Source organism: Medicago sativa, chromosome 4 (genome assembly GCF_051527215.1).
Source record: "Medicago sativa cultivar Bolivia chromosome 4, Bolivia_mono, whole genome shotgun sequence".
In the NCBI taxonomy this organism is placed as follows: Eukaryota; Viridiplantae; Streptophyta; class Magnoliopsida; order Fabales; family Fabaceae; genus Medicago; species Medicago sativa.
Genome location: NC_140752.1, coordinates 67537613 through 67548871, shown reverse-complemented (window position 1 = coordinate 67548871; position 11259 = coordinate 67537613). Strand labels below are relative to the sequence as shown.

Genomic DNA, 11259 nt, shown 5'->3' with positions numbered 1-11259 from the left:
GATTTTGAAACAAAAAGTGATCCAATTCAAAAATTTAAATAAGATGTAGTTCAGTTTGGATTGTTTCTACACAATAATCTCATTCAATTCAATATGATAAAATGTGATAATATTGAGAATTAAAGTTAGTATTAATAGAGTTATCCAAAAAAAAAGTTAGTATTAATAGCTAATTTTTGTGTGATTGTGGAACACAAAATGTCTTAATTGTCGAGTTATGGAGTATATTCTTTGTTTGTCAAATGGCTATAGAAATGCAGCTGACTCGTGTTTAACCTAGAATCTGGCTTAGTTCAAGTCGTCAATATGACTCTCAGCCTAGTAGCTTCACCACTGAAACAACATTATCAAAATGTATCATGCAAATGGAAAGACTACAAAAAGTACTACATTCTTGATCGTGAAATATTGATTGCATGTTAAACCCTGTTAATTGCGTGAAAGTGCCATACTCCAAATTCGGAAGACTAAGTGTTTTATCAAACTCTCTTGGTGAAAAAAAAATGTGAATAAAAGATATCACCAAATTGAATTGAGTCTACAAATCTAAGAAAAAGGGAGAGTTCTTACTCTCTCTAAATATCTCAATTCTGAAATCCATAATTTGAACCGATGTTCCTTCATCTTAACACTCCTATAAAATAAAATATTTAATTGATTTATCCAAAAGGTTTTACTTCAATTGATTTTGATTATTCATTAGGTAATAGGATTCCCACGAAGCATCCGTGGTTGAATGGTTAAAGCGCTCAACTCATAATTGGTGAAGTCGTAGGTTCAATTCCTACGGGATGCACGCCAATAGAGTCATACCTCCCATAAAGTCGATTTTTGTTCAAGAATGAATTAATCGAAACTGCAAAGCTCATTTTCAAAAATTCATTAAATTAATGAATTACTCCTTGTTCTGTTTTAGGATTTGACAACTAATTTCACTTCGCTTGCTGCTTATGCAACTAATTTTTCTTGTTTGTTGAATAAATTACCCACGATTCTTCAGAGATAACACATAAAAAACCTTGCATCCCTCACGATTCTTACATTGCTTAATAATTGTTTTGTTCTGTTTTACTTGTTTCCAAATTTTAAATCATAATTTCAATTGTTTAATGAATAAACAAGCCCAATCAGTCTAATAATTATTGTTTTAATTCTTTAGATTTGAGATTTCTGTCCTAAATTTTATTACTACTACCAAGTAGAATTGCCCTTACGTACGCTTTAGTCCAAACAAATACTCACACCATCTCCGTCAAGTTGAAATTTGGTTTTGAACAAATAAATACAAATAACAAAGAAAAGACCACACCTCTTTTTTATCCGTAGATAGAATAATAAATACCACGTGAAACTCACACAAATGAGAGATCACAGATTTAAACTCAAAACACCAAATACATCTAACCTAACAATTTTAGGATTTGACAATTGATATAGAACTTACCGATGGACCACACATTATTATTAAGATGATTCTAAATCACTGAATATTTTACATTTTTTATTCAAAGACCACAATACATCACACCAAAGTTATTATTGGACACACTTATAGCACATTATATCCTTTAAAGGCAATTACATTCTTAATTTTATTTAGTCATTATACTTGGTGGCACTTGGCCTAGGTTCAAACTCGTCGTTCACGGGTAGCTTCTTGCTTTTGTTATTATCACCATCATACTTTGTAACACTTGGTCTGGGTTCAAACCTGTCGTTCATCGGTAGTTTCATTTTTCTATAATCATCACCGTCATACCTTGTCGCACTTGGTCTGGGTTCAAACTCGTCATTAATCGGTAGTTTCATACTCTTATAGCCATCGTTGCCATAACTTGTAACACTTGGTATGGGTTCAAACTCACTATTCACCGATAGTTTTGTACTCTGATAACCATCACCATCATACTTTGTAGCACTTGGTCTGGGTTCAAACTCGTCATTAACCGGTAGTTTAATACTCTTATAGCCATCACTTCCATAACTTGTAACACTTGGTATGGGTTCAAACTCACCATTCACCGATAGTTTTGTACTCTTATAACCATCACTGCCATACTTTGTAACACTTGGTATGGGTTCAAAATCATTATTCACCGATAGTTTTGTACTCTGATAATCGTCACCGTCATACCTTGTAACACTTGGTCTGGGTTCAAACTCATCATTCCCCCGTAGTTTTATACTCTTATAACCATCATCGTCATACCTTGTAACACTTGGTCTGGGTTCAAACTCGTCATTCCTTGGTAGTTTAATAGTCATATAACCTTCACCATCGCCGTCATACTTTGTAGCACTTGGCCTAGGTTCAAACTCAGAGGACACCCATAACTTCTCGCTTTTGTAACCATCACCATCATACCTTGTGACACTTGGCCTTGGCTCAAAATCTTTTATATGTTTCTCAGTTACCTTTATATTAATCTTGTCATCACCATAAGCTGAAATTGTGGGTCTTGGTTGAAATTCTTCTGTGACCACCTTTTTTTCTATGATATTTAGTGTGTTTGTTGCGGGATGCTCAGTTACCTTTATATTAATCTTGTCATCACCATAAGCTGAAATTGTGGGTCTTGGTTGAAATTCTTCTGTGACCACCTTTTTTTCTATGATATTTAGTGTGTTTGTTGCGGAATGCTCATCGCACTTACCTTTGGCAAGTTGTTCTTGTGCCTTGGAGTTCTTCAAAGGTTCGATTTCAGATTTCAGTTGAAGAAGCCCTTGAATTCCTTCTGGCATCTCTTCATCTTTCATGATAGTTTTCCAATATTCCTTTAGATCATTTCTTGATTCTATAGTAGCAACAAACTTCTCCGGATTATAATGAGAAGACAAGAAAAAGGAAAATGGTGGTTAGTAGTACATCGTAATTTGTAAACTCTAAATTTATTGACAAAAAAGACTAATGTTTTTTCTAGGGTACATCAGTAATGTTTTTGTTTTGAGCAAAAGAACGTCAATAAAATTAGAGTTTTACTAACAAGTGTTCTAAAAACACTTTTTAAAGATTCTTAATTAACAAAATGTTTATTGAAAAAGTCATTTTCAATGCATTAAATTCATCACTTTCTATAATGACTTACTATTTAAGGTTGTTAAAGAGTGTTCTTAGAACACTCTTAGTACTCCCTCCGTCCCAAAATATAAGCAAAAATTGGTCAACAAAAGTTAATGTATTTGATACAAATTTTTAACCAAATACATTAACTTTTGCTGACCAATTTTTGCTTATATTTTGGGATGGAGGGAGTATTTCTCATAAAATTAACATGTAATTATACAAAAATTTTGTTTGACATTATTAATCAAAGAAGGATTTGACCAAGAAATGTAAATTTTACTTTTTTTTATATTTCATTTTAAATAACCAATAATACTACTAAAAAATATGAGAATAATTTTCATACATTGAATGTGTACACCTTTTTTACACTGTCATTCAATCAAATTACACTAAAATAACATTTTTTGAATTTAGTTTATAAAATATCTTTACAAATATCTATTTTGTATTATTTGATTGAAAACACATCAAAAAAAGTTTTACATTATCGATATATGTAAATTACACCATTCGTCTCAATTATAAGCAAAAATTCACTTCTCACAGACCAAATACATTAATTATTGAATGAATTTAAAAAGTAAACTCTACTTATAATTGAGACCAGAGGGAGTATAACCACAAGTAATTATAAATATTTTCATTGAAATAAAAAATGTACTCCCTCTAGTTATATTTATAAACAACTATTCCTTTTTCAGAATCATTAAATGACTGATGTATCAAGACAATATTATAGTTCAGATACATCAGTTATTCAATGAATCTAAAAAACAAAATTTGTTTAAAAATATGACCGGAGGGGAGTATAAATTTTAAATGCACAAGAAATAAAAACTGTAAAAACAACTGGTAAAAGGAAATCAAACCAAGAAAAGGAAGAGGAGAGTAAGCACAGCAAGAGCAGGTCTCATTTTCAATGTAAAAGCTCGTTCAGTTTCTTTTGTCTGTATGGATATATTGGATGAATGTTTCAAATTTCAATGCCTCTATATATAGTGCGTGTAATCAATAGTTTACTATTTTTTTTCCCTAAAAAAAAAAATAGTAAACCAAACAAATGTGTATGTCATATTTTTCTTCCTTAAAAGTATTTAAAATTTGATTTTAATCCTTAAAAATAAAAATGAAATGTTTCAATTCTCTTTAAAAAAATTGTTTCACTTTTTGTTCTTAATGATAAGTTTATGTTCATATGTATGTCAAGATTATGATACTTTTATATTTAAGACGTGTTTAAAGTATGTCTTTCTATTATGTCAAACTCATGTATATCCATATTATTATGTTTAAGAAAATGGTAAAATTATGTTCAATAGTGACAAAAGTCGAAACAACTTCAATACATCACCGTGTTTATTTTTATGAATTAAAATAAAAAATTCATTATATTTTTAGGATCGAAAAACTTATTTAATCCTATTTATAAAGGGCAATGCTACTTATCATGAAAAGTATACTTTACCCATCTCAAATTAAGTGTCACATTTGAGTAGTACATGATTCTTAAGAAAATGATTAGTTGAGATGATTTCAATGATAAAATTAGTATCATTTACTAAAACATATTTATTAACAGCAATCAATTGAATAGTTAAATGAAGTGAAATTTAATAAATAAAGGTACTATATAAGTGGGAAAATACAATAATAAATATTACACTGATATTTTAAAATGATCATTATTTTAAGTCAGATAAAAAAATGCAAAAATAACACTTATTCTGAAATGGAGGGAGTATCATGAAAGTATCACAACCATGTATCATCCGTGTAAAGCGTAACTATGGTTGACTGCAATTTCTTTTAATCCAAACTATATCAATGCTCACAACCAAACAAAAAGGAACGGTGTGGTGTTTTGTCTAAACAAAAAGGTCGTTAATGTTAAAACACACTTTACAAAATAGTAAGTAATCTGGTGCTAGAAATTCACCTTAATGGGAATAAGTGGGTTGTTTGGAGTTTGAACCCTAACTCTGCATATATTATGTTAAGCTAATGAAATAATTTTACATTTTATGTAAGTAATAAAACCTATCATATAAGTGTCTTGGTGTTAATCCTAAAAAAAGTTTCTTTGACGTTGTTTTAAATTACATTTTGTATAATAGTAAAATTATTGCGAATCTTTTTGTCTACGAATAAAATTTAGGGTAATGTTAACCGGTGCCCCCGGGGTACTGGTTAAGAAAGCAAATGTAGTAAGTATTGCATTTGAACATGTGTTGTCAACTCCTCAAAAACATAAAAAATGTTATTTTCATTTTAAAATTTTTATTTTTAGGTCCCTTAACCAGTGCCCCGGGGGCACCGGTTAACATGACCCATTAATTTAATATATTAGTTTTAAAATAATTTTATTTTTGATCACCTTGGTACGAAATTGGCCAGCTCCTGTGCGCACATTCTAAACATGCAATGCAAAGCAGACAAAACAATGAATCATTATTACCAATCAAACTTACACGATCAATGCACTTTCACTGTCACGGCACTCACAGGCCCTTTCTCTCCAAAAGAGCATCACGGGCAACAATTTAACATGTTGATGTTAGGACAAATAATTGAATGTGTTTATCGGTTGATTGAGTAGACTTGTCTAGTCTTTTAAGGTCGCTCTATAGACCCTTGGTTTTATTCAAAATCCTTTAAATTTATCAAAACGTAATTTCTGATGATACAAATCTATTAGAATGTATCTTTCGATCCACCTTTTCTTTGTCCAGAATCTATCGAAAGCTATTTTTCGATCAACTTTCTTTTAGGATTAAACAACTTGAAAGTTTATAAAACAATCTCCGTAATCTTTTATGGCATATATATTATCATTGATTAGTTCATAAAAAACACATGAGATTTTCTTTCATCATCAGTATAGATTTGCTTTTTGTTTTTTATTGTCAATTTGAAAACGAAAAAGCTTAAGCAGCCAAGGGGACATCAAATACTATGTCCAACGACTATAAAAAGAAATCATTTGAATTCAGCTGCTACTATGGCTTTTTCTTACACAACGATAATCGTGTGCTTAACCTAATACTACTTTTTGGTTATTTAATTAAAGTGCAGCAACTACTATAAAAAGAAATGAGTTTGACATAAAGTTTTTCTCAACGTGTTTGTCAGGTGAAATTAGAAAATTGATAGGGGAAGATTGAAAAGTTTAAGTAAAAGATTTATTGTGTTTGGTTCAACAACACATTGCTTTTGAATGAATTGATTTTGTAAAATTGATTTTCAAGTTGAAGTAAAATGATTTATAGTTGATTACCTTATGAATGAAAAAACTTCTTCAAGAATGAAACTAAATAGACCCTTAAACACAATCACGTTACTAAGAGATGGGTAACAATTTCTACTTATGATGCTGGGTGGTAATTAAGTTTTAATAATATTTATCGACGAAAACAAACACAAACACATTTATACAATAATTGACGGTGAAATTAAACCCTCGAATAAATCATTCTTTGAGTCGAATACTGAATTTTTTATCAAACAAAAAACATCAGTTGAAGATATTTCCTCAACCACTACCGATTCAGTTGTGCGCAATATCGGAATTATTGCCCCCAATTGCAAGTATATTATTGTACCGCATCCCCTAAAAAAAATAATTATTGGACCGCATCCTCTAAAAAAATATATTATTGTACCGCATGTATTTTCAAAATTATTGCTTGGTTATTTGTCCATTCTTTGATCGATTCAATTATTTTTTTGGTCCTGTCGTTTAGACTTTGTAATAGTATTTGGATCTTGTTAACGAGTGTTTCTGGATACTCTTTAAAGATTTTAAATTTTAAAATTATTCTTTTAAAAAGTCAATTATTACAAATTCTAATGTATTAAATACACTAATTTTTATAAAAACTCATAATTAAAGATCGTTAAAGAGTGTCTTGAAGCACTCATTGGTAGTGTCTTTCTTATGATGAATTATTCCGTTTTGCTTTTGTTCATAAGTTCTTTTATATGAAGCTACTCAAAATGGCTTCTTAATTTGTGTATTCTTTTGAAATTTTATTATTATAAAAAAGTAGCAAAATGATAGAATATTCAAAATAACTTTTTATGGGAAACTATTTAAAATAATTATTCATTTGAAACTTTGTTTAAAAAACTCGCTTTTAAAAAATTATGGTAAAATCATTTTTGTGTTTTCTTAACTTAATTCCCAGATAATAATTTTAGACTTTTTTCAAGTGAGTCTTAAATTTGAAACTTCAAAATTCATATGAAAAATGACAAAAAGGACAGGGGAAGAAGATAATAAATTAAACTCGTTGTTTGAAATTAAGTTAAGGGATTACATAAATAATTTTGCAAAAAATATAACAAAAATCTGAAACACTTTAAAAACTATTTTGAAAATGGGTTAAATATGTTTTTTTTTTGAAGGGGGTTAAATATGTTTTTAGCCGCTACCAAATCATGAGTTTTCGTGTTTAATCCTTATAAAATTTTAATGGTAATTTTAGCCTTCCAAAATATTGCAATTTGTAATAATTGTCATTATTTTGAAAACTTTTTACAAAAAATGGATACTTTTAGTCTTCCAAAATAGTCCCTATAAAATGTAAATATGATTAAAAGTGAATAAATTTTTTGTAGGAACTAAGACCATCCACAATGCAGCATCTCGTTTGGGTGCTTAAACGGGTCCCAACTATACGTGTCATTCATTTCATAATTAATACATAATAAGCACCTAATCTCTCCAACCCAGCATCGAAATAAATTATTAAATGGGTCTTAGTAATAACTATATATCATTAAATTTTAATAATAATTTATCTATTCATTCATAATTATATTAACTTTGAAATATTGAATTAATTTCATTATAAATTATAAAAAAGTGAACAATTTTTTAATTTTATTAATAATTTAAACAAAAATTATAACTTGAGAAAAGAACAAATTATAATAAATTACATGCTCTTGATTTCTTTTTTAACTTTAAGATGAATAAATTATTTGATGTAGTAAAAAATAGTCTTTTATTGAAAATTCAAAGTTGATCGATTAAATATAACACTTGTAAGTATTATTTAATTTATTTTTTTATTACTATTAAAATAATATAATAATTGATTAGAGAAAAAAATTACAATTAATTGTGTATGTGGGATCCACATGTAATAGGAGAGAGAGGGTGCCTATAAAAGCCCTCATCTCTATAGGCACCCAGCTAATTGACATTACAATGGAGATGCTTATTTAGCTTGGTGCTAAATAGGAGAAGAACGCTCCATTGTAGATGGTCTAAGCTTGAAAACTTGTAATTTTATATGGATTAAAAACTTATTTAACACATTAAAAAAAACCATAACGAACGCGCCCTTTTTTAAGACTAAAATCATTTAATCTCTCACAATTTGAGTGCGGGTCAATTTAATCTTGAAAACTTGTCATTTTATATGGATTAAAAACTTATTTAACACATTAAAAAAAACCATAACGAACGCGCCCTTTTTTAAGACTAAAATCATTTAATCTCTCACAATTTGAGTGCGGGTCAATTTAATTACCGACAAAAATTACTATTCAAATTAGTCATGTCAACTTTATAGGAAAGGAGAAACTAATCCCTTCGTAAAATTTGACCAAAGTTTGTCTATTTAGTTTTTTTTTTTTTTTTTTAGGGAATTGTCTATTTAGTTACTGACGTGCATAAATTAATAATTTTGGGTCAAATTAATCTCTTACAAGTTTTTTATGAATTTCAAATTTTCAACGAAAAAAATTCAACATTCACTAATTTGGACCAAATAAGTTTATTTAATTATTTCTACTATCATTCATTTTTAATTTTTTTTATTCAAAAAAAATTTATTTTTAATTTTTTATCCAAAATATGGCCGGTGTGAATCATATGTTTGGTGGCTTATCCTCCAATTTGTGCCTGCTTCAGCCTGTCCTAGGTGGCATTGATGTAGGTGGTGCGGCTATGTTATCAGATTGTAAAGTGTATCCAAAGGGTGGTTTTTATTTGGTTGAATTTGTAAGAAGTGGTTAGCAATGAGGTGTGTTAAATTTTGCTCAACCCTTTATTTGAAGGTTAGTTTGTCCACCTACTAGCACATGTGATGGTGTGCTAGTGTATGTCCTTTCGCAACATTTTATGGAAGGTAAATGATATTCTTGGACACTTATTGATGAAATGATAATTTTATCTACACGATAAAATACAAAAAATAACCCATACCAGTTCCTCACCTTTTTCAGTCCTAATAAATTTCTCATGTGGCGTTTTTTTGAAATGAAAATCTCTAATGTGTTATCATTCATTTTTTTGGTAACAAAAGAGATTGTGTTATTATCTCAAAGAGAAATTATATTTGTACAACCACTTTTTGACAACTTTTGTGACAACTTTCTCTCTCATACTCACATTATGTTTTTACTTTCTCTCTCTATTACTTAGGTTTTTGTGCCAATACCACTTTTTCTTTATAAAATTATGGTTGTCCCAAAAGTTGTCTATCAAATGGTTGTTCAAATTATGTCTTGTGCATCGACGACCACTCCCCTTCCTCGTCAGTCTTAGGCATTACAAATGTGTTGTTTTACAGTTAGAAAATAGTGTATATCCCGAGCCATGAGTTCGGCTTTAGACTAGGAGTATCGGGGTTTTAGGACCCTGAAGTCCTAATTATACAACTATCATAAAGGATAATTGTAATTAGATCATGATGTGATTTTGATATGAAAGTCATAATTCGAACAATGGTCCTATTTGAGTATGCCTCTAGAGCGCATCCATATTGTGTTGGAGTATTACTTTTCCCACCCTATGTCTTTCCTCGCACACTCTATTTTTTTCTTCCAATTTTACCTCTGGTCCGGATTACGTTTTCCGGAATAAATTGTTAGAATTTTGCAGATGTTTCCGGATTATACAATCCGGAATAGTGTTTTACCAGAACTTTTGCAGTTTTAAGCTTTATAATTCATAAAATAAAATGCGAATAAAATAAAAAAACAGAAATAAAAAGACACAAACATAAAAACAACTCATTTTATTAATATATGAACAATACATTACAATAATTTTCAAGCTTTTTAAGCTTATTACATCCTAAAACTATTTCTAATCTTATCTTATTACATAAGCTATACCAGTGGCTCCAGCTCCAGCCACTGGTGGAGAGGAAAGAGGGTTGGAGGAAAGAAGATGGTGGAAAATAAGAAATGCTGTTGGTGGGGAGATAGAGGGGGCACAGGGGCCTCTAGGGAACAAGAGACCATGATGGTCAACATGACACTCAGGCAAACCAACCTCACACCCAGACTGACCCCTTCTCTATTGACTGATCATATGACCCCTAATGGAATTCCAAAGAGGCCTCTTTCTATGAAAGGCCAACGATGGAAACACATCGTTGTAGAAGAGGAGAAAGAAGAAGGTATGACTTGCATTGAGAAAATGAAGCATATTTATAGGGGAGTGATGGTTAAAAAACGTGTGGGAGGCCATAATTACAGTCAAAAAACGTGTAAAAACACGTTTTTCAACTTGACCACCGCCCAAAACGTTTGAAAAATGTTTTCTTTGTGGTGCAGATCACCGGCCAAAAGCTTCTAGTGCAATCCGGAATATATAATTCGGAATACCCATATATTTCGGATTATATATTCCGAAAAGATACGATCATGGCGTGAACCAAAGGAGAACTTGGGACTATGTATGGTGATGCTTGGTTCGGATTTTAAAATCCGGATTGCTTCAGCATTGGATTCTTTTGTGTGTTCCACATTGCACCGACAATTTTCGTGGTCCACAATGCCCATATACCTCTATAAATATGGGTCCCTGTTTTCATTACAAGTAAACTACAACACCCAAATACCTCTGTAACGTGGAATTCCCTGGCTTTGATCCGAACACCAAGCTAGCGGCAGTCTACTACAACGGTGGAACACCACCCCATCTGTTTAGGATTCGCGACGATGTCACCCTCTCCGGGCTGAAGGATGAGCTGGATCAAATCAACCGTCAACTCAACCACAAAGACACGAGGAGGGTGATCGGTGTTGAATATCGATGTCCATTGTCCGACTCATCCGGATCTCTTCGCTTCAGCCGGATGAAACTCACAAACGATGGCGACGTGAGAACCATGTTCTTTGTCTTTGGTCAGCACAGCGCTAGAGGACCGATCGAGTTGGACCCTTCGTTGGTT

The 11259-nt window shown here is 30.9% G+C and overlaps 1 protein-coding gene across 2 annotated transcripts; it reads right to left on the bottom strand.

Moving 5' to 3' along the window:
- Positions 1–1434: 1434 nt before the first annotated feature.
- Positions 1435–4033, bottom strand: LOC146931016 (uncharacterized). Of its 2 annotated transcripts, XM_085702508.1 has the most exons (3): positions 3937–4033; positions 2602–2811; positions 1435–2484 (listed from the first exon to the last, which is right to left on the bottom strand). In XM_085702508.1, exons 1-3 carry the CDS (start codon positions 3979–3981, stop codon positions 1597–1599), a joined length of 1143 nt encoding a protein of 380 aa, XP_085558634.1. In that variant the 5' UTR covers positions 3982–4033; the 3' UTR covers positions 1435–1596. The 2 variants fall into 2 exon arrangements, with proteins under 2 accessions (XP_085558634.1, XP_085558633.1); XM_085702507.1 differs by having other exon boundaries at positions 1435–2811.
- Positions 4034–11259: the final 7226 nt, after the last annotated feature.

What these genes read in the sequence shown, in the direction of transcription:
- LOC146931016 (XM_085702507.1), bottom strand. Translation starts at nt 3,981, where the DNA reads ATGAGACCTGCTCTTGCTGTGCTTACTCTCCTCTTCCTTTTCTTG. An exon ending in CTCTCCTCTTCCTTTTCTTG is followed by an intron (nt 2,812 to 3,936) that starts GTTTGATTTCCT and finishes AATCCGGAGAAG; the next exon opens with TTTGTTGCTACTATAGAATC.